This window comes from Ochotona curzoniae, unplaced genomic scaffold, assembly GCF_017591425.1.
Source record: "Ochotona curzoniae isolate NIBS_2020 unplaced genomic scaffold, NIBS_Ocur_1.0 contig_2692, whole genome shotgun sequence".
In the NCBI taxonomy this organism is placed as follows: Eukaryota; Metazoa; Chordata; class Mammalia; order Lagomorpha; family Ochotonidae; genus Ochotona; species Ochotona curzoniae.
Window position 1 is genome coordinate 17,064,943 of NW_024465556.1, and position 18,125 is coordinate 17,083,067.

General features: G+C 42.5%; 1 protein-coding gene across 2 annotated transcripts in view; it reads left to right on the forward strand.

The window, feature by feature from the left end:
- Window positions 1-18,125, forward strand: part of MCU (mitochondrial calcium uniporter) — a 152,586-nt gene that overhangs the window by 65,505 nt on the left and 68,956 nt on the right. The window contains exon 1 of one of the 2 annotated variants that reach the window (XM_040975929.1): window positions 15,123-15,279. The exons of the other annotated variant lie outside the window; for it this stretch is intronic. Within the exon in view, the coding sequence (XP_040831863.1) occupies window positions 15,253-15,279 (27 nt within the window). The 5' untranslated portion in view covers window positions 15,123-15,252. Of the gene's footprint in view, window positions 1-15,122; window positions 15,280-18,125 lie in introns of those variants that run through there. 2 annotated transcript variants of the gene reach the window in all.

The window sequence follows — 18,125 nt, forward strand, 5'->3', positions numbered from 1 at the left end:
CACGGGTGCAGGGTCCCAAAGCTTTGGGCTGTCCTCGACTGCTTCCCCGGGCCACAGGCAGGGAGCTGGAAGGGAAGCGGGGCTGCCGGGATTAGAACCGGCGCCCATATGGGATCCCGGGCGTGCAAGGCGAGGACCTTTAACCACTTGCGCCACCGCGCCGGGGCCCCATACTGTTTTTTATTGCCAGATAATTACCTTTACCGAAGCACCTTGATACTTTTCTTTTCATGTGATTTGAGTTACTTTCTGGATCAAGTGATCAAGTGCTTTTACTATCTTTTATAAAGCAGGTAGGGTAACAACAGATTTCAGGGTTTGTTTATCTTGGCATGTCTTTATTTTTAAAAAATGTCTGAATGTTAAGATGCTTGGTTTGCAGGTTTTGTTTTAGCACTTAGAATGCAGTCCCAGAGCCTTCTAGTCTTCTTTCAGGAAGTCTGTTATTCATCTTTCATACCTTCCCTAGGGAAGCGATGAGTTGTTTTGCTTTTGCTGCTTTCAATCGTTTTGTCTTTGTATTGGGTTTCAACATCTTCATTGTGCTATATATTGGTGTGGATCTCCAGGGTTTGTCTTGCTTGGAGCTTATTAAGCTTTTCTGGATATATGATTGTTCTAAGTAAATTTGAGGTGATTTTTCAATATTGTTTTTTCAAAAAACTTTCCTGATCTCTTTTAATATTTATTTATTTATTTATTCATTTGAGACTCAGAGAGAGGGAGAAACAGATTTTGCATTTGCTGGTTCACCCCCACATGGCTGCAACAGGGCTGGGGGTGGGCCAGACCAAAGCAGGAGCCCAGAGCTTCATCTGGATCTCCCCTGTGGGTGACAAGAACCTGCCTTGCCCATCTTGCTTGTTAAAATGTCTTCAGAGCACAGAGATAGGGTAAGAGATGTGGATAGCCCATTTTTTCCCCATTTTTAAATTATACTTTTGATAATCTTTACATAATTAATTAGGATAAAAAGGTTCAAGGGCTACAGGAAAGTGGGTAAGACCACCATTTCCACATTGTTTTCTTCATGTATCTGAGGTAAAGGGGAATTTTAAGCCCCACCCAGTCTCCCACACACCCCAGGTCCCCAATGTGGGGCATGCTCCGAGGGTCTTGCTCAAGTAGTTTTGATAGCCACGAATTGCTGCCAGTCTCGCCATTCTAAGCATGATAAGGTCGTTGAAGAATCCACTGATTGGCATAATCCATCCATCTTAGAGTCTCCATTTGCCCAGTTTTTCACTGCCAATATATGGCTGAGGTGGTTGATTGACTTGTTCTGTCCTCTGTCTTTTCATGGTTAGGGTTCTGAGTCCAGCTGTTTGATTGGGGAAATCCCAAAAGAGACTTTGTCTGCAGTGTTCCCAGACCAGATTCTTGTATGTACTTGCAAGTACAGGGCCCAGCACAGTCCACAGCCCCAAGCAGCTGGTGGTTGCAATTGCTGGGTCCATTCTGTTTCCAGCCTTGTCTTCCCCTGGAACCAATGGGTAATGCAGCCCATCCTGGCCCTGCCCAGCACACACTCGGCCCTCACATAAACCAATGGGAGCTGCAGCCCAGTCAGAGAGACCTACAATAAATCCTATCAGGCACACCCCCCCATCCTGGTTTGCCAATATGTGCAGCAAACTAGTCAAGTCTGTCCCACATCCCATTCAGCTCTCATACATGTCAATGGACATTGAAGCCTAGTTCAACCCAACAAGCCCAACTATCTAGCCCACGCACATGCTGTTGGGTGCCTCCCTGTCTAGCCACCCCAGCCCCTGTCCTAGTTTTCGTGCCCTCCAGTGAGGGTGGTAACCCAAGTGGAAGGAGCCCACTTTTTCCCTTGTAGGCCACTACCACTCCTGGATTATTCACTCTCCAGGTGGTTCTGTGGTTAGACTTGACAGAATTAGCCCCCAGTGCCAGCATCTGCCAGTTGTTATTGCGGCTAAGCCCAAACAACCCTCACCCACTCTGATTTATGCTTACACCAGTAGGAAGAGTCAGCCCAGCCTGGCTTTTTCCTAATCTAGTCCACATGAGGCATACAGGTGTTATAGCCCTGCCTAGTCAGATCTGCACCCATACCAGCTCACGCTCTACAGTGGGAGTAGCCGACTAGCAGGGGAGCACCCCTTTATTCCTCCTCCCGGCTCCACGCTCTCCCTTCCTGGTTCTCACGTGTGCTGGTTGGGCACTGCAACCACATCTGGTACGGCTCATCTCACCTTTGCATTCCCTAATGTGCACTGGTTTTATGTCGCGAACGAACCTGGCTCAACCCACACTCTGTTCTGGTGCTCGGATTCTCCAGTGGATGAAGTGAACTGATTCAGCCTGGTCTGCCCCCAACTCATGCCAAATGTATGCCAGTGGGAAACTTTCCACGGCCTGTTCTGGACTGTTTCCTTTCATGCTTCTTGCGTTTACCTGCAGGGTCTGTGTCCTGCCAGAGGAGTTGCCCAGGCTCCTCCATCAGAACCTCTCCCAGTGCCAGATTTCACACATACCAGTGGGTCCATGAGCCAGCCCTACTCGGTTCACCTACTGTCCTAGCAGAAACAGTGGCTTTTCCTGGCTGGCCTTCAACCCAATCTGGTTCTTGCTGTTGGATGTTTCAGTCCAGCCACAGCTCGTCCATACCCACATACAGCTCACATATGGCTCAGTAGGGACTATAGACATCTTCAGGTGTGAGAGCTCCCTTTCTGACTCTGGAGTGCTCTTTTTCTAGGAAGCTTCTGATATGTTTTCTGCTAAAATAGGAAAGAACACCTATAAGATACCTTTCAGAAAATAGGATCCAAGAGGTGAAGGAAATCTTCAGAATTGTGACATAATGTGCTTCTTGATATGACAGCTCTTTATCAGTTCTACAGAATAGCTGTTCCAGTTTGGAGTATCTCAGATAACTTACAAGAGATATTTTTCAAAAAGAAGGATTGGTAAAATATGTTTGAATTTAATATGTTTGAATTTATGGAAAAAGGATTCATGTAAGTGGAAGGATATTTTGCCCAGAATTGAATTTAAATACATAGAAGCCTGCTTGGCTACTGGCTTCAGTTTGGCTTAGCTCCAGCTGTTGCAGCCACTTGGGAAGTGAACCAGCAGAGGGAAGATTTTTCTCTCTGTCTCTCCTTCTCTTCTGTAAACCTGCCTTTCCAATTAAAATAATATTAATACTAATAATAAATCTTTAAGAAAAAGAATGTGCCAGAGACATAAGATACTAAAGAGAAGATAATTAGATTTCATCCAAATTTAAACCATGCATGCAGGGACCAGCAGTAAAGCTGCTGTCTGCAATGGTATATCCCATATGGGCACTAGTTCTTGTCCAGGCTGCTCCACTTGCAGTTCAGCTCCCTGCTCATGGCCTATGAAATGTTCCAAGTGCTGAGTCCTTGCCACCAAGCGGGAGACCTGAAGAAAGCTTCTGGCTCGTCCCTTTGGCCTGGCCCAGCCCTGACCACTGCAGGCACCTGGAGAGAGACTGGTAGATGAAAGATACTGCTCCCTCTTTTTCTTGTCCTGTCTCTGTAACTCTGTTTTTTCAATTAAATAAATAAATATTTTTAAAAATAATAAAAAAAAAAACCCTTCCATGCTGCAAAATTTACTCCCAAGATGGCAGCAATGGCCTAGCTAGCCAATGGCAGGAGCCAGGAACTCCTTACGGGTCTTCCCATGTAGATGGCAGAGGCCACGTGGAGTTTGCGCCTTCTTCCTCTGCTTTCCCAGGTCTTTAAGCAGGGAACTTATTTTCCATACTCTCTTACCATAGTAGGAACATCTCAACTACTTGGTTTAGATGAAACCACAAAGACCTCTCTCCTCTCTGAATTTTCCTAGCATCTGGAAGTGTCTAGCAAGAAAAACCTTTCAATGGCAATGCCTGGACTTTACCTTAGCCACCACATTTCTGACTTTCTACCATGTTGCTGTCTTCATACCAGCTTATTGTGAGAGTCCAGTGATGTTTTAGATGGGAAAGAACTCCTGAAGAATTGAAAACAGTCTTCAGGTGTAGCACAGTGACATACCGGATGATGTTTTAATTTAGTGGGACAGTGATACCAATTTAATTGGTCTGACTGAGAGGTAGACACTGTAATTCAATTCATATTCCCATTTTTTTTAGAATGTACTCACCTTCTTAATGTAATTTTAATAATTAGAGAACTGGAATGAGAGAAAGAAGGGTGGTACTTGTGGGGGGTATCTGGGTAGGGAATTGTTGAAAAGAACCTGATATCTTGTTATGGGTAATCAGGAAGAGTCTGAGTTTGTCAGGCAAGCTTTGGGATTAGGAGTTGTTGAGAATAGAGCTGTATGGAGCCAGTTGGGATGTGTTTGCATGTGTGTGTGTGTGTGTGTGTATAACATTTATATATAATAATACCCAAAGCTTGGCCTACAAGATTTCAGAATTTTATCCCATAGCTTATTGTGCCTCTGATACTTTGTTTTGTTTCTTTTTTATTTTATTTTTGTTTTTGAAAGAATTGTTTATTTTACTTGGAAAGGTAGATATTATGGAGGAAAGGAGAGGTAGAAAGATCATCCATCAAGTAGTTCACTCCCCAAATGGCCACAATGGCTGGAGCTGAGCCGATCCAAAACCAGGAACCAGGAGCCTCCTCTGGGTCTCCCATGTGGGTACAGGGTTCTAAGGCTTTGGACCATCCTCCACTGCTTTCCCAGGCCACAAAGAGGTAGCTGAATGGTGAGTGGAATGGATGGGAAGTGGAATAACTGGGACATGAACCAGCACCTATGTGAGATACGGTGCTTGGAGGTAGAGGATTAGCAAACTGAGCCATTGTCCTTGGCCCTGACACATGGCTCTCTGTTACAGCCTGCCCTATGACTTAGACTTTAATTTACATAAATCATTGTAGATTTAGAGTCAGGTCAAAGCTGGTCAGGTTGTAGGTGGTGTAGCAGGAAACACAGGAAGCATACAGTGTGGCAGGCATTTATTCCATTTTTGGTTTAAAAAGCCTTGAAACATATGGTTTTGTGGTTGTACCTAAGCAGATGTCTTGTTTTGCTGGGAATCAGCTGAGATTTTAGTGTGAGTGCCTAACCTGGGCTAATGCCTAGGTATGAAGAATGCGAATGACAAGCTGCCTAGTTCTGAAAACCAGGAGCCTTATCTCAGGACAGTTTCTCCCCAACCCCCTTCATTACTGTGATATACTCAGACCTTTGCCAGTTGCCAAAGGAATAATTTTCCCATAATCTCTTAACCAAAGTAGGAATGTTTGAGGACTAGCTCCCTAAAGGAGATCCAAATGGTTAATTCCAAAAGAACAGGGACACTGTGATTTGCAATCACGCATTCCTTGCAAAAAGGGTGAATTCTTTCTCATCCTCCTCAGGCAGTTGAGGGCCCTACTTTGAGGGGAACCTCTGAAGGCCGGCAGGACACCACAAATCCCCCTCTGAGTGCCTGGATCATGATTCCATGCATCGTGTCCGGAATCCTCCTCGCCACTGCCGAGTCCGTCCAGAATGACGTGCCGGTGATGGCAGTCTCAGTGGGAGGCCCTGGTGCATGCTGCATTCCTCCTCATTCTGCCCCGTGTTCACTTCAGTCAGAAGAGTGTCAGTACTCGGATTTCCACTTGGAGCAAGCCTTAATATTCTCACTTTCACACCGTGTGCCCCTCCCTTTTTTTTTTTTTTTCACTCATGCTCTTCCAAAAGATCCCTTATTTTTTTTTAATTCATGTAAATTGAACTTATTTTTTAAAATCAGAATTGAATTTCTGCCTCTTCTGTGAAGCCCATTGTTCCTTCTGTTTTCTAATTTAACTTGGTTTTTTGGGGTTTTTTTTTTTTAAGATTTATTTTTATTTTAAAGTCAGGTATACAGAGAGGAGGAGAGACAGAGAGGAAGATCTTTCATCCGATGATTCATTTCCCAAGTGGCCAGAGTGGCCAAGAGCTGAGCCAATCCGAAGCCAGGAGCCTCTTCTAGGTTTCCCATGAGAGTGTCATGGTCCCAAGGCTTTGGGTCGTCCTTGTCTGCTTTCCCCGGCTGGAAGCAGGGAGCTGGGTGGGAAGTGGGGCTGCCGGGATTAGAACTGGCACCCATATGGGATCCTGGCATGTATGAGGCAAGGACTTTTATCTATTAGGCTACCGCGCTGGGCCCTATTTAACTTGTAAAGATTACATTTGGTTTCCCATGTAAGGTCCTTGTGTGGAGGGCTCTGGGTATTTCTTGTACCTTGGTTGGTAGGTAGCAAGGGCAGGAGCAGCAGAGGTTATTACAACTCTAGTACAGCCGTCTACTTCATTTTACAGAAGGATCCAAGGAATTCAGAAATTCTTGTGCCTGCTGGTGTCTTTTTTTTTGAGCCTAAGCGTAACTGAGCCATCTGCAACCTATAGGAAAGTGTACAGGGAATTCCCAGCCATAAAAAAGGAAACAGCTCAATTGGCTTGAAGTTTTTGCTGAATGCACTTTAAGTATAATCAATATCCGCCCTAAGTACTTCATTGAGTGGCTCGGATGAAGCCACTGCAGCGTGCATGTTCCACCTCGGCCTCGGAGCATCAGTGCGGCGACTGTTTTTAATCCTGTTTTATTACCTGGCACAGGTACACCATCTGCATGGTTTCCACAAACAGCCTCCCTGTATTCCGAAGGTCTAGATTGCGTTTTTCAGTTCCTACCCCTACATTGCCTGCCTTCATGTCCAGAACAAATGTGTTGCTATATGTTTTAGAATATTCTTCAGGACAGAAAGGTAGATAAAACAACCTTGTGATCTCAAAAAGGGAACTATTTTGCCATTTTGCCACTCGTCCCAGCGTCTGATGTCTGTGATGCTTTGCATGTACTGTGTCTTGAATCTGCTTTCCCGTGACAGATTGCTTAGTGGGACTGTGTTGGAATTTCTTGCTAATTTTCTTTAGAGGGGAAAACATATCGATTTAAACCAGGAAGGATGAAGAGAGGATTTAAGGCCAGGGGCGAGGGAGAGGATGGCTTGAGCTTTTGTATTTAATATTAATGTGCAGCAGATAGTTTGTTTTTTCGAAGGATGAAAGATAGCAGAAATCATACCCCAAAAAAGTGCATAGGGTTCGGTGGAATGGGGAAGGAAATATGAATCAGATGCATGTGGGAAAGTTCTTTTCCGCAATTAGTTCCAAGTGATGGGAGTCCGGGGTAGACAAAATGGTGTTAATTGTGTCTTTTCTTCTTTTCTTAAAAAAGTTATTTTGTCATGGAAAGCAGGCTTAGGAAAAACCCATTAGGAAGTCTAGAGCTGTAGGCATTATAGAAATTACCAGACTCCAAAAGTCAATATCCAATTACTGGACCCTTTTGGTTGTTCCACGTAATTAACCCTGCTGCTGGATCCAGAGAAGGCCAAGGAGCAGAAAGGGCACTGTATGCCGGGGGCTCCTTGTGGAACCCTTCAGGCTTTCTCGAGGGGGTTTCCTCCTTCTGCCGACAGAGAACCATGATGTGAGCACGCCTGTTGCAGAAGACTGGAGACGGGGGTGGGTTTGAATTTGACTCAAATGGAAATACGAAGCCTTATGTATTTTCAGAGCTTATCAAATGAATACTGTCACATTTGGAAAATGTTGACTGTGTTTACAAAATAGATCTTAGAAGCCTGTCTCATACATAGATAGTAATTGTATTTTCTAAAGCTAATGTAAATGTGACTTATATACTTAAAATCAAGCCGCCTTGTAGCTTGCACATTTTATTGACGGTAAATTGCCATTTTTCTCGGTTACATTTAACTGTAGGAGAGGTTAAAGAACAGATGTAAGTAAGCTTGCCTGCCTGCTGGCGTATCTGAGAATGGAAAGTCCCACAAAGTAATTGTCAGCAGGGATTAGATCTCTGGATGTCCTTGTCTGGCAGGAAGAACCCTAGGTGTACCCAGTAGCTCCTGTAAATGTTAATGCGGGCCTTGTGCAGGGAGGTGAGGGGGCTGTCTCCTCATTCCAAGGCATGCTGCTGGGGAAGCCTGCCCCTAGGTCCACAGGGGCGGCTCTGCACTCAGCTGCTGCGGCTAAAGTGCCTGGCAGAGCTGCCCTGCCTATTCCTAGGCTCAGGAGTGGAGATCTCTACTCCTTAGAGAAATGTGGGCCATTCCAAAATGCTGATGTGCTCTCAGCTCTAAAACAGCAGTGCTCCAAATGGAACGAGGAGCAGAAAGCACACAGGGAATGATCTGGAATCACCCCGTTGCTGGTGGCTGTGTTTTTGGTAGGGGGATTGAGATTGCAGAGTGCAGGGGTTGCTCTTCTTGCCTTGGCTCCTCCTGCTTCTTGTTACTTAGTGTGCACATGTGAGTGCATAATCCAAAAGCCAAGTCCCCCTAATTTCCACACACACCACACAGTGAGTGTAGCAAATGGTAGTGGTTGGTTGTTCTGACAAACCTGACAGTGCTCCTGCCAGCAGTTTTCTGATAACCTTGGTTGCTCTGCAGCAAGGTTAGTGGCTGTGTTTACTGAAACTACAACTTGATTTTTCTGCTCTCTCTCTCAGCTTCCATCCGACTCCCTGCTTTTCCTTGTCATCTCCTTACTGCTTGGGTTAATAAGCTTGCCTTCTACATGCAAAAACTACATATTCTTTTTTTACATTTATTTTTTAAAGCATAATTGAGAGAGAGAGAGAGTGTGTGTGTGTGTGTGTAAATGCTCATAATGGGGCCAGCATTGTGGTGTAGAGGTTAAAGCAGTTGTCTGCCACACCAGCATTCTGTGTGGGTTCCAGTTCTTATTCTGGCTGCTCTGCTTCTGATCCAGCCCTCTGCTAACGGCCTGGGGAAACAATGAGGGATAGCCTGGTGTGTGGGTCTCTGCTACCTCGGCCTGGCTGTTGCAGCTGTTTGAACCAGCGATTGGAAAATCTCTTTGTCTCTCCTCCTGTGTCTTTGTAACTCTTCCAAACAAATAAATAATCCTTGCGGGGAAAAAATATGCTCATAATATAAATGTATTCCCATGTGCAAACACATTCTGTGATTGTCATAGTTAGTGACAGATTGAGGAAATGGAATCTTAAAATATCCAAATATGTTCTAGGAAGACATGCTTGTTGAGTAGGCATTTATCTGACACATTGAAATGACCCTCTTGTTTGTGTTGGCATGTAGTCCAGAACTGAAATTTTATTTACTTTTAGTGTTTGTGTAGAATTCTCATAATGGATCATATCTTTAAAATAAAGCTTACTTTTTCTCCAACCTATGTCTGTAGAAAGACCCAGTAATTGGTATAATTTGTAAGAAAAGCATTATAATGTGTACATAGCCACTTACTTAGCATCACTTGTCCAAGTAACCATACACTTGGGTGAAAAAAATCTTTTTGGAAAGGAGATTTTTATAGAAATCCAGGGAGTGTTGCTTGGCAACTCTTAATAGGTGTTTGTCGAGTATATGCTATGGGAATGTATTGAGCATTTTAGCAAAGTCTAAAGAGAAGAGCATATCTTCGCTGCATGCTGTTTCTTATTATTTGAGGACATGGAAGTTATCCATGGAACAGCATGGGAACAATATTGTATTAAATACAGTATTATGCTCTGCAGTGAAGTTTGGGCATAGCATGATCCATAAACCCATAGACATGATTTCATTAGACGTGGCATTGGTTTCTGCAGATGGCACCCAGTTTCGTTACCATTAGTAGTTGTTTCTTTTTTTTTTTTTTTTCAGTAGATCTTAATCCTCTCTTGTGTTTGTTAGTACTGGAACACATCAACACAGAGTGAGCAGCCACTGTTTCGGCATCTAAAACTGACTCACAGCACGGATGAAAGATGAGTTTAGAATAAAATGTATATCTGAGTCAAATGCCAGCTGTGTTAATTCTTAACTCCGTGCCATCACTGAATCTCAGTTTTCCCATCAAAAACATTGGGATGCTAGTTACTAATTCACAGATTTCTTACCATTTTATTATTTGGTAGCACACAAATTTTGTTTTCTCACTAAGTTCAATCCTGCAGGAAACAGGACTGTCAGAGTAAATGAGCTTTAACATTTAAGTTATATCCACAGCACTTGTTCCTGTGCAGATCACTGAACTTGTGCCTGTCCTCTTACAAATCCTTGCACGCTAACTTCAGATAATCAGATCACAAAAGAAATTTATAAATGGGAAGATTGGGAATTTTCAAGAACTATAGTTTAATCTCAAGCTTAGAAAGATAAACTTTCTGTAAGTGTAACAGTATAAAGCTTAAACAAATAGAAAACATAAAATTAAAATAGAACTATTTTAATTTAAAGTTAACCAACCATGGTTTGAAAGACAAACCTTTACCTATTGTTCTTTTGGATCCAAGCTCCTACCTTCAAGAAAACTTCTCTGGCCATTCAAATCTACATTAATCTTTTCCTCATTGAAAATTAAATTTCTCTTCATTATACACATTTCTTACTTTTTAAAAAGATTTTTTAAATTTTTATTGGAAAATCAGATTTACAGAGAGAAGGAGACAGAGAGAAAGATCTTCCGTCTTCTGGTCTGCTTCCTCCCAACCCCCCAAAGCGGCTGCAACAGGTGAAATTTAACCAATCCGAAGCCAGAAGCCAGGAACTTCCTCCAGGTCTCCCATGCAGATGTGTGGTCCCAAGCCTTTGGGCTGTCCTGGACTGCTTCCTTAGGCCACCAGCAGGGAGTCAGATGGCAAGTGGGGCCACTAGGACACAAACGGCAACCATAGAGGATCCAAAGACCTTGCCTTGAATGTCTTTGTTCTCTTCACGGTACTTCAGTGGAGCTTTCCACAGAATAGGCATTGAGCTGATATCCACAGAATAGGCATTGTGCACTTAGACTGTTGCACTTGAGGAGTGTGGTCAGACTATGGGGGGAATTCTGGCTTCTTCCTTCAGTGCACCCCTTACTCGAAAGTTGTTGACTTTGAAATATGTACCTCCAGTTTGTTGTTAAACAGTCGAGTGGCTGACTTGCAGTGTGCCCCTGAAGTGATGGAACTGTAGTGAAAACGTGTGGGCAGTAGACCGGTGTCAATGACTGCACATGTAAACTAGCACTGAATAAAGTCCAATGAGTGCATCCTGTTTGACACTTTTACACCGCACTCATTTCGCTAAGAGATGGGTAGAGAAAGCCATGTTTAAAAATGGTTTTGTATTTTGCTTCAACACCATTCGTGCATCACTGACTGGTGCTTGAGCGCCTGCTTGTTAACTTTCTAACATTTCTGGTTTGCAAGGTATTTGTAGTAGACCAGGCAGTTCCAATGGATCAGGTAGTTGGAATAAACTTCCATATTTGGTAAGGACTAAAGAGAGTAAAGATTGGATATTTACTGAATCCCTTCCTTGGGTAGTAGACTGAATGGGCTGAGATGTGTTCGAACGAGTCCGGTTGTTTCTCTGAATCTTTTGTCTAAAATGTCTCCCTGTGTGAGAAAGTAAGACTAGTCTTAAGGGGCCTGATATTGGTTCGTTTGTGCTTTCTAGAATGATTATGATTGTCTTTTCTTTGAGGCTTGTAAGGGGGAATTGTGGGATATTAGATGAGTAAAAGTTAAAGGGGAGGCCTGTAGTTTTTCACTTTTTTCTCCTGTATGACCTGATTAGTTCTGAGAATGGATTTCAATGGTTGGGGACTTTGGAAACAGGTATAGTAGTTAACAATATAGTTTTAGTCCCCAAGGTAATGAAGTGTTTGTATTATTAGGTAATTGAAGTTTTCTTGTTGAGAGCATGTATACTAGTTAATACTTAATAAAATCAAATAGCTATAATACCATGTTTCCAAAATGTCTCTGCCTTCTTTGATATGTTTAGAACTAATTAGCTTTAGCTTCATGTCGCCTAAATATAGACACTTAGAAGGATTTATGATGCTGCTTTTATGTTATTTTTGCAGTCTAGTCATTTGTTTTTGAGCTCTAATTTGTTTTATGGGAACCTGCTCCATTTTTGTACAATACCTGAATAAAGTCATATTAAACCATATTTGGCACACTTTATTAGCTCTTCCTGTCACTTCTTCAAAGGTAAAGATTGATACATTTTGGTAAAGTTTGTCTTCAGGCTTCTTAGCTTCACTTCACTGTTTCAAATAATTCCTGCTAAAACATCTTCCCTCATATTCTCCATCAAATTTGGACCCAAGAAAAGGACTGTTACCTTGCCAGTCTTGGTAATTCTTCCGGGTTTCTGAACTTAAGTTCATGTTTCTAATCATAACCTGCGATGGTAGTGCCCTGTTACAGGCATCTCAGACTTCACCAAGCTGCGAACATATCACAGGTCTATAGATCACTGGAGAAGAAAACTGAAAAAAACGAAACAAAACACTAGCATGAGGAGAGGTCTTCAAAAGATCAGTTTTTCTTCTTCCCACAAGGTCCTCCAGCTGTTTCTGGTCACACACTCAGAGGTGCTTGCTGGCTTTGGTTCTGACTGGGACAGTGGCTCGATTCAGCAGCCTACAGTGGCACCAGTTCTGTACCTGGTGCATCACAGACCACTTAGACTAGAAGCTGTAACTCAGAATTCTGAACTCTGTGGATCTTTTGTAACCCTACAGCAGCGCAGTTCTGTTGCCAACATTTTGATTTAGGTCTAGCATTTGTCTTTCAAAATGAGTGAAGGAGAGGGGTGAGCAATATCCTCCAAATCTGGATCTAGCCATATGGCTTTTTCCATAGAAAGAGAAGGGAGGGCCAGGCGCGATAGTGTAGTGGTTAAAGTCCTCGCCTTGCACGCCCAGGATCCCATATAGGCACCAATTCTAATCCCAGCAGCCCTGCTTCCTATCCAGCTCCCTGCTGTGGCCTGGAAAACAGTCGAGGACGGCCCAAAGCTTTGGGACTCTGCACCTGAGTAGGAGACCCGGAAGAGTTCCTGGATCCTGGCTTTGGATTGGCTCAGCTCCAGCCATTGTTGCCGCTTGGGGAGCAAACCATTGAATGAAAGATCTTCCTCTCTGTATATCCACTTTTCCAATACATAAATAAAAGAAAGAGAAGGGAATACTTTTTGAGATGCTTGCAGTACCTTCCACCTTCCTTCTATCTGTAGATGGGGCGGCAGAAGAAGGTGTATAAGAGGAGTTGTATTTATTAAGTTCTTAGAAGCCTAAATAAATATGTCAAAATTGTTAATAAGATCTAAAGTGGCTCACTGTTAGAAATTTTGGTGTTAACAATAATGCTTTGCAAGATAATTCAGATGTGTTCTATTTTTAGTTGTGTTATTTTCCAGTGAATGGAGATGATAGTTTATATTTCCTATTTAATTGAATTTCTGTTTGCTTGATAAAATAATGCTGGGTATTCCTGGGTTTCCCTGGTGCATATTTATTTATAGGTCTGTCTAGGGAAGGCTGAGGCTATGTAAGAAAAAGCCAGCAGCATGCTGTGTGACACTATGCTCTGGGAGCTTGCAATGCCAAAATAGTGTTGTGAATAACAACACTTCAGTTGAAATGTAATCTCTTAGGAGCTCCAATCCAGCGTATGTTTTAAATCACAATTGTGCTTTTCATTTTGATTATAGAGAAATAAGAACAAAAAAATATGTTGTGTTCTGACAAAGATAGACATTTTGTATATTTCGGAGCTATTTCAAAATCTTGAAAACCTTGTTCTGTTGATACACACTTAGTGGACACTCTTCAGAGTGAATGGTTGCCCCCAAAAGGAATCGTATTCATATGGTTTGTTTTGGTAGACTTTGTAGGCAGGAGGAAGGACGTAGCAAGAATACATTAGAATTAAAAGTGAAAAGATTTTCTCATTGTTAGGAAGTGAGAAGCAGTGGCTTATTTATTTTTTTATCCTTCCTTATTTCCAAAGGTTGCAAGTTGGTGATGGGTCTTATGTGATATTAAATCCTTTAGCTTATGGGCTTGCTATAAAGTCTTAAATAGTGTTCTAAAAAGCTCAACTGCTGGCTTGATTTATCTTGCCTTGGTTAAAAAGTTCAATGCAGGGTGTTAGTATTAGCCTAGAGGCTAAAATACTAATTAAGGGGCCTGTTGCTATAACCCAGTGGCTAAAGCCCTTGCCTTGTATGCACCGGGATCTCATATGGGTGCCAGTTCTAATCCTAGTGGCCCCACTTCCCATCAAGCTCCCTGCTGTGGCCTAGGAAAGCGTTCCAGGACAGCCCAAAGCCTTGGACCCCTGCATGCACATGGGAGACCCAGAAGAGGCTCCTGGCTCCTGGCTTCAGATCAGCACAGCTCCAGCCATTGCAGCCACTTGATGGAAATCTTCTTCTCTGTCTCTCCTCCTCTTGGTATATTTGAATTTCCAATAAAAATAAAAAGTAAAATCTTTAAAAGAAAAAAAAAGATATTCGTTAAGATGCTCATGTCCATTATCAGAGGGCCTGGGTTTAACACCCACCTGCAGCTCCTGGCTCCAGCTTCCTTCTGGTGCTGACCCTGCAAGGAGAGTGATGGTTTGAGTAGTTGGGTTCCTGCCATCTGCATGTGAGACCTGGGTTGAACAGGTATCTGGAGAGTGAATCATTTGTTGGGAGCTATGCATATACAGTCTAAAATACTGTGCTATAGAATACCTAGTGCAAAATGGAGGACAGGCCTTTAGCTAGCAGTTAAGATTGCTCACATTCTACATCAAAGGGGTTCCTAATTCCAATTTCTCGCTAATGCAGTCCTCTGAAGACAGTGATGATGGCTCAAGGAATTTTGTTCTGGCCACCCACAAAGGAAGCCTAGGTTATCCTCCAACTCTTGACTTCACCCCAACCCAGCTGTGGCTAGTGTAAGCATTTGAGAATTGATCCGGTGGATTAGAGTACTGTTTCTTACAAATAAATAACATATAAATAAATGTTTTCAAATGGAAAGTGGGCAAAATAATTTTAACTAGATGTTGTGTATAGATTGCAAGCCACAGTTGTTAATATTTAGGGCTTTACTTCTTTCTCAATCCTCAGTTTCTTCATAATTTTTCCATCTATAGCACAGGTTAGAGGAAGGTGTCAGACTTTTATGCCAGTGATTAGATTAATTTTCTTTAGAGGTTTTTCTCTCTCTCTCAAAACAATGCTGAATAGGTTCTTTTTTTTTCCCTGAAGTTTTTTTCTTAATTATATGGCCTTATTTTAGAAGGTACTGTTTTTCATTTCATTTTATTTTTATAAACAGGAAGTCCAGCTTTGCCTTTGTTATTGAAATGTCACAAATTACCAGGAACAGTTAATCGGCACGTGGTCACATGCTTCACACTGACCTTTGTCCGTAATGAATCGCCTATATGAAAGTGCTCTCGTAAGACTGTATCACCTGTTGACATCATAGCTGTCTTAATATAAGTAGGCTGTATGATGTTTGCCCAGTGATGAAATTGCCCAATTCATTTCTAGAAGGTGCCATCATCCTTAAGCAGTGTGTAACTGTGAGTGCTATTTGAAGACAGGTGTATTGGGTATAAAGTTATAAACTTGTTGTTTAACTTTTCACGTTCTGAGCATGCTGTTAAGTAGGAAATTCTAACTACCAACAACCAGTAGAGATTTTTTTTTTTACAACTAGCAGAGATTTTTAAAAGGTTTTATCTAGAAGAGATTGCTACCTGAAGTTCTATGTCAGAAGGAGCCAATGTACTGTCATTACAGATGGGGACCTCTGAAAGTGGGTCCCCGAGTTCCCTGTTATTTAACTGTTGTTAAAAGTCCCTCAGTGTCTGTGTGTGAGCAGCAGAATAATAAAACCTGCTGGGTAGTTTGTTCTGGCCTAGACGCCATTGCTCGTAGGGTGTCGTGCGTTCCCTGCCTAGTGTCCAGCAGACATTAGTGGCAGTGATGATTATACAGGTTTTCACAATGACTGTTGGCTACCTGGAAATAAGCACTATTGCAGAGATGAGGCAGAGCCTGCCCAGCGTCTGCAGTAAGAAGAAAGCCACAAATGGAAAAGAGATGAAACCACTTAAAAAGAGTAATCAACAAGGAGATGGAAGAACTATTAAAATACTTTTGTGGATCTTAATACCCTGTGTCCTTTGGTGGCCCTAAGCGTTTATTTGGTTAAAACAGACATGTGGTAGATTCTGGTTAGGTATTGCTTTGTAACAAATCCCAATTAGTAACTAAAAACAGCAGTCACTTTTTAAAATCTCTGCAAGCTGCAAATTTAAAAATATATGTTTTTAATTTATTTGAAAGGCAGAGAGAGACAGACATCTTCCATCTGCTAGTTCATTCCTTAGGTACCCACAACAGCAAATAGTAGGCCATGAGTAATTCAGGAGCCCAGAACTCAAACCAGGTCTCCTAGGTGGGTGACAAGAATCAAAGTATTAGAGCTATCACCTGCTTTTTCCCAGGATGCTGGTTATCAGGAAACCAGAATCAGGAGATGCTGCTGCATAGGGCTGTGAGGGTCATGAGTCTCAGTCCCTGTGCCAAATGCTTGCCACAGGTTTTTGCAAGGTGATTGGTCCCAACAAAGAGATTCTTGCTCAGGGCATCTTGTGTGGTTGTGATTGGGTGACAGCTGGGACTTCTTTTGACATGTTTCCCACTGTGTGTGTGACCTCAGTCTCCCAAGTACATTGTGATTTCCTTAAGTGAGCTAGAAGAGAATCCAGGTGGCAACTATATTATCTTCTTAAGACCTCATCTTCCCCCCCCCCCCAAGATATATTTATTTTGATTGGAAAGCTAGATTTACAGATAGGAGAGACAAAGGTTTTTCCATCCACTGGTTCATTCCACAAATGGCTGCCACGACTGGAGCTGTGCCAGTCTGTAGCCAGGAATTTGTATCAGATTTACTATGTGGATGCAAGACCCCAAGGCATTGGGTCATCCTCCACTGCTTTCCCAGGCCGAAATCAGGAAGCTGGATGGGAAACAGAGTAGTGGGACACTACCCAGCATCCATTTGAGATGCTAGCACCTGCAGGTAAGGGTTAGACAGTTGAGCCATTACATAAGCCCCAAGATCTAGTATTAGAAGTTACATGTCAGTATTACCTCTGTATTCATAAGCCCCTCCAGATTCCAGGGATCATAGGAAGAATATCATCACCTTCATCATATTGTGACAGTAAATAGGGTATTAGATACTTGAAAGTCTAGAAAACACAATGTTCCATTGACTTCATTCTGTAAGAATTCACCTCCCTTCCATGTGCAAAGTGCATGTAGCCCTTCCCTCAACACTCTCAGTTTGCATCCTGTTTACACTGTAACTGAGGGCAGGGCCTTATTGTCAAATCTATGTGTGGATCAGGTACTCCAAATGTGGTTCTGGATGGTCAGCCTCTGACAGGTGTCGATTTGAAGCTCTCTTCCCTAAGGGTAAGTGCCTGCCCTACATTCTCACAGCGCTCAGGTAGGAGGTCCATAGGTTGGATACTGTTCACACCAGTTATTGGATGAGAGCAGTTAGGAAAGCCATCTCTACAAATGGCGCTGGTTCTTTGGTCAGGGCTTAGTCTGTCTCTGGGGTCACCTGATAGCAGTGTTTTTGTAAATTACTTTTGCTAGGTGGTTTTAGAGCTGTTCACCAAAGTGCTTCTTTGTACTGAAAAGTGAGAAGTGTATCCCTCAATTCCTGGGGGACCCCGTGGCAAATTGTAACTTCCTTGAACTCTCATGTTTTATACTTGAAGCTTGCTTATATTTTAAATTCTACTGTAGAGTAAATATATCTGCTTATTGTAAGACTACTTTTTTCCGTAACTCCAAGAACAACACACTCCAGGGAGTTATGCTAAATTTTACTTCAAACATGAAGTAACACTGTTAAATATTCATTGCCATTGTAATCACAGTCCATGATGACTGGAAAAGCTGATTTCTGTAATGCACCTATAAAGCAGTGAATGCATGTGAGCACAATAGTGTTGCTTTTAGAATTTCTTGATTCACTAAAATTTCTCAGAAACATTTGAGGGAATCCAGGACCATTGTCCTAAATTGTATGCTATGCTGTCACATTTCTCAGAGAAACTTTTTTTTTTTTTAAAGATTTAGTTTTATTACAAAGTCAGATATACGGAGAGGAGGAGAGACAGAGAGGAAGATCTTCCATCTGATGAGAATCAGTCCCCAAGTGAGCCGCAACAACGGCTGGTACCACGCCAATCCGAAGCCAGGAGCCAGGAA